The sequence below is a fragment of the Anabrus simplex genome, chromosome 6, assembly GCF_040414725.1.
Source record: "Anabrus simplex isolate iqAnaSimp1 chromosome 6, ASM4041472v1, whole genome shotgun sequence".
Classification (NCBI taxonomy): domain Eukaryota; kingdom Metazoa; phylum Arthropoda; class Insecta; order Orthoptera; family Tettigoniidae; genus Anabrus; species Anabrus simplex.
In genome coordinates, this window is record NC_090270.1 from 287563052 (window position 1) to 287582849 (window position 19798).

The 19798-nt window shown below is 37.5% G+C and overlaps 1 protein-coding gene across 2 annotated transcripts in view; it reads right to left on the reverse strand.

Annotated features, from left to right (window-relative positions):
• Positions 1-11311: 11311 nt before the first annotated feature.
• Positions 11312-19798, reverse strand: part of LOC136876471 (solute carrier family 2, facilitated glucose transporter member 1) — a 447688-nt gene continuing 439201 nt past the window's right edge. For both annotated transcript variants that reach the window (XM_068228447.1, XM_068228448.1), the window contains 2 exons: positions 19031-19237; positions 11312-17159 (listed from right to left, as the gene is read on the reverse strand). In XM_068228447.1, coding sequence (XP_068084548.1) covers positions 17016-17159; positions 19031-19237 — 351 coding nt within the window. In that variant the 3' untranslated portion in view covers positions 11312-17015. The remainder of the gene's footprint in view (positions 17160-19030; positions 19238-19798) is intronic.

Here is a 19798-nt window from a genome sequence, read left to right on the forward strand (position 1 = left end):
CCCACTATAAGGACCAACGGCTAAGGGCGGAGGATCCCATATAGAAGGGAAATGGGCTCTCAGTGGAGGAAATGCCACTCAAACCCCATATCAACTGTAGTGTCTGTACTCCAGAGGAGTGGCTACAAAAGGTGTCTGTTCTCCAAGTTAGGAGCGACCCACAAGTTTCAGCTGGCAGTAGCTCTAAAATGCCTTTGGGAGTTGCGAACCCATTGTAATAAAAGCCTATATGGTGACAAGTGTATTGAAGTCTCAGAAAATGCTAGGGCATTCCCCACAAGCGACATGCAAAATGCTAGGGCGTTCCCCACGAGCGACGTGTAATTCTTGTGATGATGGGAGAAATGTGAGAAATGGGTGACCAGCAACCAAATACATCAAGATAGCGACCATCAATGTAGTGACACTAACAAGGAAAGTGGAAGAAACTGTAGATTTTATGGTTGACAAAGATATAGCATTGCTGGGAATCAGTGAGAAAAAATGGAAAGGAAAAGGTGAGAGGAAACTAAAGAAAGGATACACCTTATACTACAGTGGAGGAAGAGAAGCCAAAAATGGTGTAGGTCTCATAATTAGAAAAGACATAAAGGAATACCTAGAATTGGTGTAAAACATAAATGGCAGGTTGATTAAGGTCAGATTGAGACCTGAAACTGGTGTTACAGATATAATTCATGGGTATGCTCCACAAACAGGAAATACAGATACAGATCTAGAGGAATAGCTAGAATATCTGGAAGGCCATGTACAGGACAAACAAGTTGTGATCATAGGAGACATGAATATCCAAGTAGGTCAGAAAAGAAAGGGAGATGAAGAGAGTATAGGTCCATTTGGATATGGGAAGAGAAACAAGGCTGGAGATATTTTGGTAGACTTTTGTAGAAGAAATGAGCTGATCATTGGTAACACATGGTTTCAAAAGGAAAACAGTCACAAGATAACAAAATTTAGTTGGGATAACAAAATCAAAACTCTTTTGGTCAAGAAAGGTAACGGGAAAATGTTGGTAGATGTAACAGCCCTCCCAAGTGAATCTTTCGAAGGAGATCACAGAGTTGTGATAGCTAAGTTAAAGATGGGAAATATATAAAAGATGACTGAGAATAGGCAGAGAAAGCTAAGGGTGTGGAAATTGCAGGAGAAGGAAATAAATGAAGAGTTCCAGACACACATTAAAACAAGTATACCTAAGGAAGACATCAGAAGGGTCGAAGAAAAATGGGCATGCTTTAAAACAGTCATGGTGGTGTCTGCAGAAAAGACCTGTGAAAGAGTATCAGGAAGGGAAAAAGATCAAAAAATGCCCTGCTGGAATGACAGGGTAAAAGATATAGTTAAAAGGAAGAAACAAGCTTGGAAAAGATGGCTGAGAAACAGAACAACAGAATGCAAAACAGAACACAGGCACTGCAAGAAGGAGTGCTCCAAGGTGGTTTAAGAAGGGAAAAAGAAATGCTGGAAAATTCACTGAATCTCTGCATGAAGATACAACCGGAAGCAAAAAGATCTCATTCCAGTGGGTTTAAAAGAAGAAAAACCCAGGTGAAGGTGCTAACTTCATTAAAAATGAACAGGAGTAAGTGATGATACAGAAGTAGGATATATTGCAGAGGTGGGGAAAATACTTCGAACAGCTTTACAACGTGCAAAATACCTTGGTACAAGGAGAAATCAAAGAACCGGATTTAGTGCAGATGGAAGATAAGAAAAACAAGGTGTCCATTGCAGAGATTATATGGGCCACTAAAAGAATGAAACAAGGCAAGGCAGCTGGAATTGATGAGGTCACCATAGAAATGATAATAACAGCAGGAGCAATTGGTCTACAGTCATTGTATAGACTCTTCCGAGTGATATGGAGAGAAGAGAATGTTCCAAAAGAGTGGATGAAAGGGATCTATACCAATTTTCAAGAAAGGAGACAGGAAGCAATGTGAAAATTACACAGGAGTGACACTGATACCTCATACAGCTAAGATCCCTGAAATAATATTGGATAAGAATAAGAGATAGAGTAGAGAGAAAATTGGCAGAACACCAGTATGGATTCAGAAGAGGTCGGTTCACATTTGACCCAATATTTACATTGCGTCAAATGTGGGAAGGTATTGGGAATATGGAAAGGACAAGGTAGTAACGTTTCTAGATATTGAAAAGGCATATGACAGTGTCCTAAGGAATTTGGTATGGAAAACATTGACAGAGGTACAGATTGGGAATAAAACAATGCAGATGGTAATAGCATTGTATCAAAATAGCAAAAGCTGTGTTAGAACCAAAGTGGGTCAAACTGAATGGTTCAGAGTTGGGACAGGCTGAAGACAGGGAAGTGTATTGTCTCCCTTACTCTTCATTATCATCATCGATAGAATTCAACATAATATCAAGGAGAAGATTATGGGCGAGCAAGTAAAGTCTATGCTTTTTGCTGATGACATTGTAGTTTGGAGAGATAATGAAGAGGAAGTACAGACACAAGTTGATTTATGGAATGAGGAGATAATAAATTTTGGAATGAAGATTAGTACTGCAAAAAGCAAGACTTTGATCAAGACGAGAGGTAACAGAAAATCCAGCGGAGTGATAAAAATAGAAAATGAACCTCTTGAAGTAGTGAAAATTTTTTAATATTTGGGCACCATGATGTCACAAGATGGAAATTTGAATGGAGAAATTGATTTAAGAATACAGCAGTCTGCAAGTTTCTACCAGTGTGTGAGAGACATTGTGTGGGACAAGGATGTGCCAATGAAGTGCAAGAAGGTTTTATACTCATCCTATCATAAACCTATACTGACCTATGCTTCAGCAGCCTGAACGTTGACTAAGCGGAACCAAAGTAAGATACAAACAGCTGAAATGAGATTCTTGAGGAGCATACAGGGAAAGACAAGACGAGATAGAATACAAAATGAGGACATAAGGAGAAGTGTGGGAGTGTGTAAACTTCAAGAAGAGATTGATATAGCAAAGCTAAAATGGTTTGGACATATGATGAGAATGCTAGGAGAGAGAATACCAAAGAGAACGTTCATGGATACAGAGACTGGAAAGAGAATGAGATGGAGGAGCTGTGTTGTGGACTGTGTTGCAAATAGAAGAGTCAATAGCAATAAAGTACTAGAAGAGGAATGGTGGAAAGATCGAGTAAGGTGGAGGGCTTTGGTACACTACCCTACCCAGAGAGAATCCCAAAAAGGGAACAGATGAAGAGAAGAGAAGAATATTATTACGACATTGAAGTTGGTCAACTCAACCTTCACATCTCTACCGAAATTTGTTCAGAGAGCATTAAATAACTTAACATTTTGTAACTATATTTTTTCAATTTTTATGTCCTCCTCCCACCCTCTTAAGACCTCCTCCCACCCTCCTAAACCTGCGTACATTTTACTATCTATATATTTTTTGCCCCCCCCCACTTCTAACTCCTAATCACTGCTACTGTTTATATTAATTTATATTATATTTACAGTGATCCTCATGATTTACTTTCACTCCATCAAAACAGTACCGTAATATTGAAAACTGAGAGGACTTTTCCTGTGTCATACCTGATCGTTTATATTGTTGTTTTTATATGTATCAAAGAACATCAGATAGTAGAGCCTCAGAGTAATCTGAATTGACATTACCTTGGAGAACATAGACAATTGTTGTCGTTTCAGATTAAAATATCAAAAATTTTGTTAATTATTATAGAACAGCTTTACCTTTTAGCCTTTTCCTGTTATTGTTGAGAAGAGTAATGAGCATCTACAAAAGTAGAAGAATATGTTCATCTTTGCTGGATTGGTTATTTACAATGTCTCTGATTTACTTCTAAACAGTTACCATGCTTGGTTTTTAGGCAACAATAGGCAGTGCCATTTTAGCATTTGACTCTGTTTCATCTTCTCCTGATGTACAGCATTTCAAATCTCATTTTGTTTCTACATACAGAGAAGAGTATTTCTCCTTTTTTCATTGCTATTTTACTCCATGTTTTCATCATTAGGTTTAAAAATGAGAATGTTTATGTTTGTTATTACATTTTTTTTTTTGCCCCAAACTGATCACATTATACAGCATCTAATTTTGTTTCATTACCTGTTTCACTTCCCGGGTTGGTTTTTCCCCTGAACTCAGCGAGGGATTCCACCTCTAATGCCTCAAGAGCAGTGTCCTGGAGTGTGAGACTTTGGGTCATGGATAGAACTGGGGAGGAGAACCGATATTTCACCCAGGCAGCCTCCTGGAAAGGAAGACGCTCCATTTGGATGCAGATGAAGGCAGTGCATGAGAGATGCGCAAAGAACCAAAGGACTTTTCTTTTTCCCCTATAGAAGAATCCATTTACTTGCTTTGAAAGCAAACACCATCAAAGTACCAGTGTCACATTGGCCGCCCCACTTCATACATGCAAAGAAGAACAACAGCGCTCTCCTATTTGGTTTCTTAGTAGTGAATGTGTGAAACCTCTTGAGATGATGAGCTATGTTTGTTATGTCAGCAATATAACAATGCTCAGCCCCATTCTGTCCATGCAACAGTAGCAACTATCCAAGACCTGCAGTTTGAGTGTCTTCCACATACACCTCACCACTAGGGATTACAATATGTTTGAGCCACCTCACCTGCTATGCTGAGCAAGGGCCTTGTGAGGTGGGTGGGGGTTGAGATTGAAAGGGATGGACAAGGAAGAGGGAAGGAAGCAGCCATGGCTTTATGTTAGGTACCATCCCAACATTTGCTTGGAGGAGAAGTGGGGGAAACCACAAAAATCACTTCAAGAATGGCTGAGGTGAGAATCAAAACCCCCTCTACTCAGTTGATCTCCCGAGGCTGAGTGGACCCCATTCAGTCCTCGGACTACTTTTCAAATTTCATGGCAGAGCTGGGAATCGAATGTGGGCCTCCGAGAGTGGCACCTAATCACACTAACCACTACATCACAGAGGCAGACTAAGCAGCATCTACACATAAAAACAGCAAACAAACCAACCTGTGACATGTTGCCTGTCTTTTGTTAACATTACAGGAAACAGAGTTTTAATCCTAGGAAACCATGAGTATTGAGTAGAATACTTTATTACCACTAACTTTAACTACTTACCTTTCTGAAACAAATTCTTGATATTCATTTGATGCTGGTAATGTCACCTGGAGTATGAAATCCACGTTTCGATCACAGTAAAATTGGCATATCTCATTCACCACTATTCACTTCTGACCAAATTGAATATCTTTACTTCGTTGTTTAGGAATGAATGCGGCAATCATGCATTTACGTACGAGTGGGTTACTCTAGTAAGGTCTAACATTTTTTCATGTGATGCTACTAAAAGCTTCCATGGCATACTCCTTTTATAGCAGAAACATGTGACATAAATTGTCAGAACTATTTTGGAAATAGCTCAAAAATTTCATGCCCAGATGGCTCTTCACATCTGCAAGTCAAAGTTATTTTCTATTCTCTTAATATTTACATTTCTAGATTTTGCTCTGAGCTCCTAGTTGGAGTGATGGGGTGGCAGGGGTGGCTGCTGCCATCTCCCCAGCCCCCTGGACACGGCCTTGGTCGTTTGGCAAAGTTAGGGTACTGCATCAATCAGTCACCATTTGTCTGCATTTAGGGCTGTTGCCCAGGTGGCAGATAACCTATCAGTTGTTTATCTAGCCTTTGTAGACACACAACTAGATCAAATTTCCTAATGAGAAGATAAAACAAAACGGGGAGTTTTCGAAGTGATTTGTTAATGTTGTGTACTTTTTATGCAAGCAAGAATGTTCTTCTCAAAGGCATGATGAGTGTGAAGCCACATTGGGTTAAAACTACATAGATTTAATTGATGCAGTAGCAAACTTATTACTGGAAGAAATAAAGATATAAACTCTGAGTTGAAAGAACCCTAGTTTGTTACAGTTTTAGTGGATGAGACAACTGATGTTTTCAACACTGCACAACTCTCTGTAGTGTTGCATTTTGTTTACAATTAGCAAACACAGGACAGATTTGTTTGTACAGTGATATCAGTAAAAACAGAGCAGCATTGGGCATTTCAGAAATTGCAAGACAATATTTGACTGAGTTTGACTGAAATGACAAGTTAATGTGCACTCTTATGATGGAGCTACTTCAAAGGTTAGAGTTCAAACTTTAACTTAAAAGAATACATCAACAAGCATTTTTTATCCACTGATACACACACTGTCGAAACCTCATTTTGTCCCATACTGTGAACAAACTGCCTGAATGTAAAATATTTTTTATATCTCTTAATGGTATTTCTGCTTTCTTTCCACATTCACCTAAATGGGCTAAGTTTCTGGAAGAAGTTTCGCAGGGAATTTCCCATTGTTTCACCTTTTAGGTTGAACTATACAAAGAGATTAGTCAACATTGTGTTTGTTCACAGAAGAGATTACCATGAGGTTTTTAACTTGATGCTATGCAACTGCCATGAAATTGAAATTTTAATTCTAGCATAAGATTACCTTCTCACATTGAATGATTTCACATTTTGTTTTCACCTTAAAATATTTGACCAAACGTTTGCTCTCACTGATGTTCTATATAATATCCTGCAGACGAGACGCTTTGATATAGTTTTCTGCAAGAAGAAAACTAACTGATGAAATGTGGAAGGCCATTTATTCATTGAGGGGCAAATTTCACTCCATCTATGCAGAAACAGCACAAGAAATAGGTAAACCAACAAAAAGAAACACTCGTATTACAAACAGATTTACTGTGAAATGTTTGATATTGTTGACAGCCACCTCAAAATTAATTTTCAGGATTATGGGAAATTTAACTTCTTAGAATTAATATCTGGAGAGAAGGGAAAGTATGAAATTTATCAGAAAGTTTTCCTCAAGCGGGAATTTCTGGTCTTCTAATTTCATACCTCTGCTATTTTGACAAAATTAGGTTGAGAAATGAACTGTGTCCTACAGTACTGACAATATTAATTAAAAGGGCCCATTTCAATTAAATGAGCTTCTTTTCAGAACAGTCATTAAGTTCCTGTTTCCCACTACTTTCTAACTGTGACCAAATGTACAGTTACTCAGAAAAAGAATGAGCTCACTCTTGATAAATGTTTTGCCGAAGTCCCAATGGTGAGCTTACATGAGAACCTTTACTACTGAGACAGGAATTATAAGTATATATTACTTGGTACCTCTACTCATTCCTTTGAGTTTTGGCTCTTGGTTTGAGAACTAAACAAGAAAGAATGTAAATATGTCCTCTGAGACTTGACGACTTGACTTGACTTCTGTCTCTAAAAATAAAGACACGTCAGAAAGAAATGATGCGAGTCAGGGAATCATGTGTTACCTGTGCCAGTAGAGGCATGTGGTTGAACTGACAGTGTAGTAATTGGGAACTGGGAGAGGTTCAAATCCTCTCAGAGAACTGTTTTTGTTGTTGTTTTGTTTTATCAATTTCACTGTACTGATTTGTTGTCAATAAGAGAGATATGGAAGTTAGCTTAGAATCACATTTTTTATGAGTATTTACCCACTCCTTGGAGTTTTGTCCTTGCACTCAAGGACTAAACAAGAAAGAAAAATGTGCGTTGAGACTTAACATCAGTCTTTACGAATAAAACAAACACAAATCAGTATCAGATCTGCCAACCCTCGTGCTTTACACCCACTCGAAGATGACCGGGCACAGATTCAACGAAGGTCTGGAAGAACCTTCCTCAAGGGCGAGTTCTTCCCAAGGGTACGGCACTGTTCCCATAGCTCTTGCTTTGAGCTCGGGTGAGAACAGAGTTCCCAATGAATCCTCTTCATTAGACCCTAGATATTCTCAATGGGGTACAGGTCATGGCTATTTGGAGGGCAAGGAATTGCCTTGATACTTGCCTGTGAAGAAAACCATCACTGAATTGCCTTTGAGATATAAACTAGGTGATTATACCGCTAGAAGCTAATACGTTGCCCTTCGGGATCAATTAAGTCCAATGCTGGAATCAACCGGAAACTCAAAAGCTGTTCATGAATCCGGGTGTTGAAAGTTCCCAGAATTCTCAATAGCATCCCGACACTATGTGAGGTAAACCAACCCCAGCAATGAATGCTCATAACAGTGGAAGTGGGAATGCCTTTCATATGACTCGCTTCTGTTACCGAAAAACCAGCCTTCATCAATTCTGTGAGAGGTTGCAGCGTATTTAACACCCACTGTGAGTGGGGGCAGTAGAATACATCCATGGTATCTCCTGCCTGTCATATAAGGCAACTAAAAGGCAGTCCAGAGGCTTTCGCCTTTGGAGTATGGGTTGGTGACCCCGGACTGCTAGTCGAATCTGGCATTGCTTCCGCTTACTTGTGTCAGGCTCCTTACCTTCATCTTTCCTGTCGGACCTCTCCTCTTGTTCCTTTTCCGATCCCGATGGTGTTAGGTTTGTGAGGCCTTGGGAGTCTTTCATTTTCACGCCCTTTATGGCCCTTCTTTTCCTTCAAGAGATACCCTTCATTCTCTGAAGTATCAGACCTCATCTATTTTGCTTCTGATTAGTGTTAATAGAGGATGGTTGTCCACTTGTACTTCCTCTTAAAACAATACTCATTGCCACCACCATTGGGCTCATGGTTTACATGGATCTGCTCTGCATCTCCATAAGAGAATGTGACTATCACTGAAGACCACATCTTCCCACATGAAGTTCAGCATTCCTGTGGCATATGCAAAGCCTCAGTCAAATAGACCTTCCTAGTGGCAATGTAATTTCAGAGTCCTGTATCCCTAATTTGGTTGCATGCAGTCTGCACCAGGAAAGGAAGAAATAAGCCCTAAATGAAACAGTTTAAAGTAAGGGATTCTTTTCTAATGCTACCACAAAGGCCTCATCTTGTTCTCTGGTAGAGATGTGTGGGTGGGCTGTAGAATGTCTCTTTGTTTGAGAATGTTCCTGGTAAAGCTTAGCTTATCTCCTAACAGTGGAAGTGAGAACACATTTCCTATGACTGGCTTTTGTTACCAAAAAACCAGCTGTCATTAGCACCAACACAGTTGAAATACAGTGCACAAACTCTGTAATTATAGGAATGACTGTTGTAAACAAAGTATGGGGCCACATTCTGACATGCAAGGATATCAGACTGTAGGTAGTAAAATATATCATGATATTCCCTTGGGTATTGCAAGAATGGACAAGATATCGGTTCATGTTTCATAACAAACAGAAATAAAATGGAATTAATAAGGCTAATTAACTACAAGCAGTTTAACTATCGACATCTATGAAGTGAATGGTGAAATACATCTTTACAATGGACAAATAAAAAATGTGTCCTGGATAGGAATCAAAGTCCCGATGTTTATATCTGCCTATGTCTGTCTAACTATGCCTCAGCCATCTACAGCACCTGGCACATGTACCAAGCAGCATGCTCTGCATCATACTATTGAACTTGGATGGATAAACAAAATTACAAGCGATATGTGCATTACTTACCGGGTCAACGAATGATAATGTGAACTTGAATTCCTTATATTCCATCATTTCATTGCCCAGAATAATCTAATAATGTAAGCCACTGTTTTCAGGAACATGTAAACTCTACTCAATGAACTAACTCCCACATGCACAGATGTGCCTGTGAGTGACATTCATTCTTTCTTTTTGAGCAACTGTATCAAACCAGTATCTACCCTAGGAAGGTCCTTCTCAGCTTTAAAAAGAATAAAAACTTACTTAAGGAACAGAACAGGAGAAAAAGGGCTTTAAAACCTGGCACTGCTTTTCAATGAAGCAGCATTACTAGAAGACATTTGCCAGGATAGATCTGTTGAGTACTCTTCTATGCAGGAGAAAAGAATGGAGTTCACATTTAACGGGCATATTAATATTGTCAGCATGGCCCAGCACAGCATTTTTTTAAAGGCGACACTACCACAAATCTGCATGAAATTATTAACATTGTTATTTACTGTTAACTAACTTCAGCGGTCAGAAGGTTGTGAAGATGGTGAAATATTATCTTGTAGAAGTTCTTCAGGGTGATGTAAACTACAAAGAAACATATTTGTAGCATTTTAGCACTCTTACATGTCATGAATCTTGACTGGAATTGAACCCACTTCCCAACTCCAGAGTGTCGGCAACTGACTAAATATGCTGCCAAGTTCAACTTCACAAATCATACAAGTGAGTTAAAATTGTATATGAATTATATCTTCTTTTTCTTTTATATATTCTGGTCTGTTGTTTGCTTTATTTCCACTTAGTTACCACGTGATTCAAGAAGTGTTAATGTTGGCTTTAGAAAGAGCATGGGATGAGTAGGGATGATGCAATTGCTTTATGTTTATGCAGCTGAGGTAATGAACCTTGCCACGTCACTGAATGAAAGAGAGTATGGTGCAAGTTAGTTTTGATGGAAAACAGAAATACAAGGATAAAAATTGCAGTTATCACTTGGAATATTATGGACAAAAGCAGAGCATTTTACAAGGGTGAGTCAAATGAAAACTTTAAAAAGGTAATAAAAATCTGAAATATGATGCCACTATTTTATTCAGTAGGTGGCAACACTGCACAGACAAGCAAACACCATCAAAGTACCAGTGTAACATTGGCTGCCCCACTTCAGACATGCACAGAAGAACAACAGTGGTCTCATATTTGGTTTCTTAGTAGTGAATATGTGAAACCTATTGAGATGATGAGGTATGTTTGTTACATCAGCAACATAACAATGCTTGGCCCCATTCTGCCGAGGCAACAGTAGCAACTATCCAAGACCTGCAGTTTGAGTGTCTTCCACATACACCTCACCACTAGAGATTACCACATGTTTGAGCCACTCAAGGAGGCAGTGGGAAGAAAGACGTTCCATTTGGATGCAGATGAAGGCAGTGCATGAGAGGTGCGCAAAGAAACAAAGGACTTTTTTTTTTTTTTACCCTAGAAGAATCCATTTGCTTTGTAACTACTGGAGGACTTGCACTGAAAATAATGGAGACTATGCAGCTAAATGATTAAGGTGTTTACCACTTTTGCTCAATAAATTGTAGAAAGATGTAAGGTTGTCATTTGACTCGTCCTCATTATGTACAAACAAAAAGGACAGAGTGATGTGAAGGAAACCAGCCAGTCAGGATGTATAGTTGGGGTGAAGTTCTTCATAGAGATAGAAATTAATTGAATTCCTTTTTGTTATTTTTAAAAGTTTACTGTAAAAAAAAAAACATAGCTAACAAAGATATTTTTAAATTTTGATTTCTAAAATAATAGTGCAGGGAATATTTTCGTATGTACAGTAAATTATATTATCGGATGATGATGTAAATCACAGTTTGAAATCATCGTAACAGTTATTCTTTCTTTAAAAAATAAATACATGGGTGGTAACATAAAATTATTTTAAATAATACAACATATATTCAATTTCACCTATGTGAGAAACATAAAAACTCTCAAATACACTACAAGCATTTTAAAAGTACAGTATATAAATTAGGACACTACAACAAAGTAAAAAACAATGTACAACAACTAAAATTCTTAGCTAAAATGCAAAATATCTACACTTTATCTCTTCACTCTATTAGATCTGTTTATGAGATATTCCTCAGCTTACTGATATGACTCTGTAGCATTCAGTTTCTTCTCTTAAGGGGAATAATCCCTTCATGACTACATATGTATAAATATATATACAACCTGGGAGAGATGTAACATTCAGAAATGATGACATTACAGATGTAACATTCAGAAATGATGAAGTTACAGATGTAAGTTTAACAATTTATTATGGATTCTGAACGTTTTCAAAAAATCTATGTTTTTTTCTTGTCATAGCACACTTAACAGATGTATATAGTCTATAAACCAACATGTGTTCAGTTTTCCAAGAGTGGCAGGTAAAGATCACACAAGGCTTGTTATAAGTTAATTTCAAAATTAAATTTTAGTACGGTAATGATTTCTGGAATTAACAGGTAGGCCCATTAGAAATATATACCGTATTCAACAACAGTATTTTTAAAAAAGGCTTTATACGTAGGCCTATATTCTTCCAATTTATAAAGTTTATAAAGTTCATGGATAAGCGTTCTATTTTAACCAGTGGGTGAGATGAAAATAATGATCCAAAGATTTGAACCTACAGTAAATAGACCTATTTTCAGTTTCTAGAAAAGTGCTTTGACTATTCCACTAGAGTTTACACCTCATTAAACATAACCTCAAAAGCCATTTTCCATACTCTAAAAGAAAGGAAATACAGTCCTTTGTACCTCGGCTAACAGAAAAGGCTAGTGTTATTTGAAGATATCACAAGATGCCACACTTCCCTACTGTCAGTAACTGGTATATCAGTTGTGGCAGCCATTGGGCCTTGTATATTGGAAATTCTTGTAAAACTATTCATTAAACAACAGGAAGGACTCAACAGCAGGTTATATAGTTATTCCTACTCTAAAACAGAAGGCTTGCTCAAGAAATGAATCCCAGAAAAAGCACTTGTATGATATTTTGATGTGAAACATAACAGAAAATTTGGCTGTGTGATAGCCTATAGCTGTTAGATACCGGTACCATACATTTTGAGGAGCTTTATGAAAGATGCTCTCACTTTTAACCTACAAGATTTTTAACCTGTAGTTTGCAACTGTTCTGAGTTTATAGAAAAATTTGTAAATACATAATGATTCAAGAACAACTGAGTACACCAAAGCTTTTGCAGTGCAAAATGCTAGACATGACACATTCTTTGAGCTCATGTTATAGAAATAGCACACCAACATTAGAAATTGAAAGTTTTGCACAGAAACTTTGTCTTGCTTTCTCAACAGATACCTACACTGTTGAAAAATAATGTTAGAGAGACTGTACAGAGTGTGAATTTGTTATTAAATGATGTACAGGTATTAACTTCATTCCTTAACAAGAGTAAGGGTTGTTCTTACTAAGAGTTATCATGTGAATACACACACACATATTATCTTTGAAACTTTTAATGATAATTGGTTTTACGACGGTGAGGAGTAAGGAGGGAGCTACCCCGGTTCCGGTAATACTGCCAACTGAATGGAAATGAAATCTGTATTGAATCGATAGTACGATCGATCGATAGGAATTGTCTAAACCGTTATTACCTTGAGCCAACAACTGTGTCACACACACATTATATAACATTTCTTGATGCGAATCTTGCTCCTAGCATGAATTCTATATTTTGGCTTTGCTGTATAAACAACAACAGTACTAGTACGTAAAGTGTACGCCAGATGTCTCATGGAGATTCATAGTTTGTGTGTCAAAGGTTGCCAATATGAATCTCGAAGCACTAGGGAGCCGAAGTATCACTAAAAGTTTTGCAGATAATACACACACAGTCACATTTCACTTTAAAAAAATGGTAGTATACAAAAAGGTTAAATAACTCTGCAGTCAGTCATCATATGGCAGACCATTTTGTTGAATTCGACTTATTGTAAGCGGCATGCACAATTTCATCCAGCAGCATGACTGTGAATTATTAGGCTTCTTCCCTTGAACTCCAGATAACAGATCTGAAGCAAATGAAAACTGTACCAATAATTAACTGTTTGTGCTCTCCAATAGATCCCCCATGTAGGCTGAGACAGTCCATGGTATCTACTACCAGTCATAAGTGGCAACTAAAAGAGGTCACCTCCATGAGCTCTCAACTTGAGAAGATGATTTGGTGACCATGGGGCCTCTAGCTGAATCTTCTTCTTCTTCTTCTTCTTCTTCTTCTTCTTCTTCTTCTTCTTCTTCTTCTTCTTCTTCTTCTTCTTCTTCTTCTTCTTCCTCTTCTTCCTCTTCTTCTTCTTCTTCTTCTTCCTCTTCTTCTTCCTCTTCTTCTTCTTCTTCTTCCTCTTCTTCCTCTTCTTCTTCTTCTTCTTCTTCTTCTTCTTCTTCTTGTGTCAGTTGGTCAACTCTCATTTTCTTCTGACCCCTACAACATTAGTTTGTGAAGCCTAGGAAGTCTTTCATCCTCACACTTTTTTAAAAAAATACAGTACATTCATTCTTTACATGGCTGAACCTCTTCTTTTTTTTTTACTTCTGATTAGATTCAAGAAGGGATGGTTGCTTGGTTGTACTTTCCCTCACAACAATTATCACCACCACTATTTTTCTCCGACTTGTAATGATGTGGTTATTACAGTCAGATGCAGCCAGAGACAGTCCCTCTGATGATGGTGGGCAGTGTCCGACAGGTAGAAGAAACTGTGTTATCGTGGTGAAGGATATTGTTGACTGTAGTAAGTGTAGTAATTGTGTTGTAGGAATGTTAGGGGCATAACATACCCAGTCTCTGAACCAAGGAAATTAACCATTTACGATTAAAGTCCAATTGTAGGAATGTTAGGGACATAACATACCCAGTCTCTGAATCAAGGAAATTAACCATTTATAATCGAAGTTCTATGATCCAGTTGGAAATCAATCCTGGATTCCTAACTGAAAGCCAAGACACTGACTAAACAGCTGGACTTTCCAATTGGTGAAAATGCTTAGTTATTTGGATTCAAAACAAAACCATGTGCAGTATTACATTTCATGCAAATACATATGAAGAGTTCAACTAACTGATCTGCCAGTTATTGACTATGGTATGCTTACCTTTATTTTTACTATGTACCTTCCTTCTGTTATGCAAAATGACTGTATGTTTACAAAGTTCCTTACAAGTTAAGAACATCCCTGCTAAACTGAGTTAGACTGCAGTGGTTTGGGCACGAGTCTATGAGAACACCCTCAATGAACTTGGAAAGAGAGGTAGAAGATAAATGATTGGTTGGAGGGCCTAGAATCTATTGGATGGATATGGTGATGATGGACAGTGCAGCTAGGGTAAGAATACTGGATGATGTGAAAAACAAGACATAAATCAATAGAGTAGAGTGGCAAAGGCTTACCAACAGTATCCAAGAAACTGGAACTGTAAATTGACAATGACGACATTGCTAACAATGACAGTGATGGTGTTTAGTCTTCTACGGAGCTACTAGTAAGAAATAAAGGTTTCATTATTTGCTAAAATAATCCACACTAAATTTGCATTTCTTTTGACCTATTAACGATAATTATGTTAACAAAGTTTCTCAGTTAAATGTACAGATTTTCTAAATTAAGTTATTCGGCATGAACCAATAGGACATCATCTAAAGAGCTAATTTTGAATGCAACCAATCCAGAGATATTAAAAATTTCCAAATAAACAGCAATGTTTAATAGCATTAAAAAGCCAGTTTTGAAATTTAATCGTCTGATCTTGTCTGCACAGTAAGAGATAACTAATTTTATAACATTATCTGTCACTCTTAAAACACTGAGCACAACTTTCTTGACACTGTCATCACTTAAATATAAATTCAGTCTTAAACTGACCAGTCTTGACTTTCTGGTCTAGTGAGATAATCTCTCATTCTTTTAGATATACAGAGTTGTTTTTGATTTTCTAGCATAACGTACTTTGCTAGCAATATGCCATATGCCGATAAAATTAACAATGGACTGATATTTAACATTCTCTACGGATCGTTAGATAAAAACACCAGACTCATAAACAGTATTTTCAGCTAACCAAGTAGCCTCTAAGTTGAAGAACAACCATGACTGAACTTATGCAGCCAATGACTACAGCCTTAAAATAATAAAGAAGCCTATAGTAGAATCTGTTATGATGCTTGAGATTCATTATTTTCCTCAGTAAATTTAATTGCACCATTCAGACATGGAACACGATTCATGAAAGACAACTAGATATCGTTACCTTTGGTGTAATCACTGATACAATGTAACATAGACCTCATAAATAGTTGTGTTCTTTCTGACCCAGGTCTTTAAACCACAGCTACTAATTACTACAGTTTCATTCTGAACTAATGTAGCTTTTATTGACTAGAATTTTAGGTTCATACTCTTTACAATATCTTATTTTGTTGCTGTTTGGTTCGTCAGTCTATAGAATGGGTTGATGTAACTCCCATGCCACCCTACCCTATGTCAAACCTTTCGTCTCTATGTTACTGTAACCTACAAATTATCATTCTTGTAAAACTGTTTGAATGAAAGAATATTTTTGACTGAAGAAAGAAATTGTAGCCAATTTCTTGGCTTTGATGTAACATATTGAAGAGTACAGCAATCAAACTGAATGTTGATCAGACCTTCAACATTGCTCCTGAGCTGACCTTCAGTGGAATAATACCAGTAATCCATACCAGTAATCTTCAGCTGTTTCCCTAGGATTGCCATACTTCAAGTTCCAGTCAATGTATACAAGATTTTAGATGTGGAAATCTGTGCCCCTGTATTTTGGATTTTCACAGGTTATAATCATAAGCTGTACCATCAAAAAAGACTTCAATCCTGCTTTCTTACTTCAACTTTCTCACATTTTCTCCTCTACCCTATGGGCGGGAAGTTTGGGTTTACTCTGTTTAAACCCCTATGAGTTACTGAAATAATCTGTTTGACTCTAGTACAAGAGAAAAATAAGCAAGTACTCTTCTCTGAGCCATCAATTGAATGATCATATGATGTGGAAATATTAAAAATTCTGTCTTCTAAAAAGAAGTATGTTCTTCATAAAGCATCCTAAAAAGTGTTGACAAGAATTTAAATTTGATAAAAATTCACTTCTACTCTTCACTACTGTATTCTAATAATATTCATCCAAAAATAACAGATACAGATTGCTACTGCTGGCACATTCTTATTGGATATTTCATTTTAGAGTCATTGGCTACATAAGAATGTCTTAATTGTTCGTACATCTGATTCCTGAAAACAGATACATTTCTGCATGCTTAATCATGTACACAATATTCCAGCACTACCGCTGCTGTTCATTCACACATGCGAATACTTGCTGACTATATACAACAAACAAACAAACAAACAATGAATGCGGTATTTCCTTGTCAGTCAGATGAGAATGTCACGGAAGGTAACACAGCACTTAGTCCCTGCTGACAAAGGCGAGTGTTGACTTGAGGCTTTCACTGCCCGAGTATTATGATACGCTCAGTTGTATGAGATTTGTCTGAACATCGAGTTGATTTCCTCCATTGTCTTGTTTTTGGTTTCTGGTACTTTCTTGTACACAAAGAGGACAAACAATGCCAACAGGACAGCAAATATAATGAATACATATCCTCCAATGGATTCCTGTGAACAGAGAAATAAATATTGTTAATGATGCATACTAGTACAACAGATATTTTCAAAGTACATCATCTTCAGTTTTAGCCTAATGGAGGTCAGTAACAATTCGCATATTATCAGTATTTAACAAATCCAAAATAAGATTATTAAAATAACTGTGAGTGTTCCTGCAAAGTCTCTGGTTACTTCTCTTTATTAAACTTTCTATTCTAACTGTAATTAATTAACTAAACAAACAATAACTTTATAATAAGTTTAACAATGCATTAATCTATCAGAACACCATTCATAACAGTTTGGATTATCCAGGTGCAGAATGACTAGAACTCTGAAATCTCATATCACCACAGAATTAACAAATTTTTAATAAAACAGTACATGAATCTGGTGGATAGGTGGATAGGTAAGGAGTGTTTTCAGAATGCAACTACTTCAGTGTATCAAGTGCTTTCTAACAACACTCCTCCTTACCTATCCACCAGATTTTGCTATCTTAGTTCTCTACACCTGTTCAATACCCAGTCAGGTGAGTTGGCCATGTGGTTAGGAGCGCGCAGCTGTGAGCTCGCATCCGGGAGATAGTGGGTTTGAACCCCACTGTCGGCAGCCCTGAAGATGGTTTTCTGTGGTTTCCCATTTTCACACCAGGCAAATGCTGGGGCTGTACCTTAATTAAGGCCACGGCCGCTTCCTTCCCATTCCTAGGCCTTTCCTGTCCCATCGTCGCCATAAGACCTATCTGTGTCGGTGCGACGTTAAGCAACTAGCAAAACAAATACCCAGTCAGGCCGTATGCTAGCAATTCCTGTACATTGAACCACAGCCTACAACAGATCGTTCACGATCACCACCACGAGCTGGTGGAATGAACTCCCCAGTGACATCAGGGAAGCTAAATCTAAGACAGATTTTAAAATCCTTTGCCTGCGTCATCTTATAAGCACTTCCAGTCTTTCTTGAGTGTGAATGGGATGCATGAATGAGAGTGAATATGGTTGTTTATTGTAATATGTTCCAGTTCATACTTTAGTTATACTTTACTTACTTCAGTTAGTTTAGTTAGTGATACTTTAGTTAGTTTAGTTTATACTTTAGGTTGTAAAGATTTTATGTTTAAAATAGGCCATTTCAGTTTGTATACTGTTATCATATATTAAAACGAAAATTGTTAAAATTCTTATGCTGTAAAACTGTAAAAATTATATTGTAAATTATTACACATTTACGTAGGTCGAGTCATAAGTCATGGCAACTAATTTTTTTCTCGCAAACAGGAGAAAACACGGAAAATCTTCCTCTTCTGCTACCCCTCCTCCCCCTAGCGATCAAGCTGCCTCGCGCAACAAGGCACACAGTTACAACACTAGACATGCAACAGCAGCCGCTAAGATCAGTCACACCACTTGAGGGGCGTCAGCTGTGAGAAATAAAAAGGGGGTGAGTGTGTTTACTATCTTTCCCTGTTTACACTTTAGGCCCTCGTCATATTTTCACTTTATTTTCTCAATTCTTCTTCTTCTCCTTCCAGACTTCCAAATTTTGCAACATTTTCCACAGCAATTTACAAGATCCATATTATTTAATGCAACCTTCATTTCAACCTTGACGAGTCTTCTATATAATTTAGATTAATCACTACCTCAATTATTGAACAATGAATTCGAAACCAGACCAGTTTTACAAGGATGCTTCTATTTCATAGATTTTTAAAAAGTGTACTGTATTTTCAAGTATAGCAAGTATAGTTTGAATCTTGTTACATCCAGTAAAAGAGATGATGCTAGTCCAATATTTTGAAAGGGTTTGATGAATCTACTTTCTATGAGCAGCTCTGCCTTACAAGGATAAAGAAAAGAACTTAATGAAGTACATACCTGTATGGGTAAGAATGCTATTCCAACAATAAAGTTTGCTGTCCAGTTAATGGCAACAGCCAAGCTTGTAGCGGCAGGTCGAGCTGATTGATTAAACAACTCGGATACTAAGAACCAGGGTATAGATCCAGGTCCTGTGGCGAACATGATGACGAAGACAATGACGAACAGGATGCAAAGGTATGACACCCACTTTGGACCACCATCCTGAATAAAATAAAATAAATATACTATGTCAGCCATACAAGTGAAAGAATACTATACAAAGAAAGACAGGAACACATATTAGAAGAAACACAATTGCAGGTTAGAGAGCAAGAGAGAATTATATCTTTATAAATTGTCATCCTCATATAAATAGGCTATAATGGGCTTTCTCTGCTTCATCAAAATCAACCATTTCTTTTCAGCCCCTTATAAGATTGTTTTTGCTATCCAATATTTAAACATTTAATTTTTATGCAGTAATTTGGGAAAAGTATTAAGAAAACATTAAGGCTGGAGCTAAAGGAGCAGTTATTTGACAGATTTTGTAACACACTTTAGCATGTCCTTTCTAGTTTAATTAGTCATTACACTGTTGGAACGACACAACCAACATTTGTCGATTGCTGTGAATGCTGCAACGCACTTCATATTTTCAATTTGTATGGTCACGCTACAACAGACGCTGGAAGTTATGACATGCGGTGCAGTTTCTCACAAAGTGTGCTGGAGCTATTAACGCGACCGTTGGTCAGTGATCACTTGCAGAAGCTCCTGTTCTAT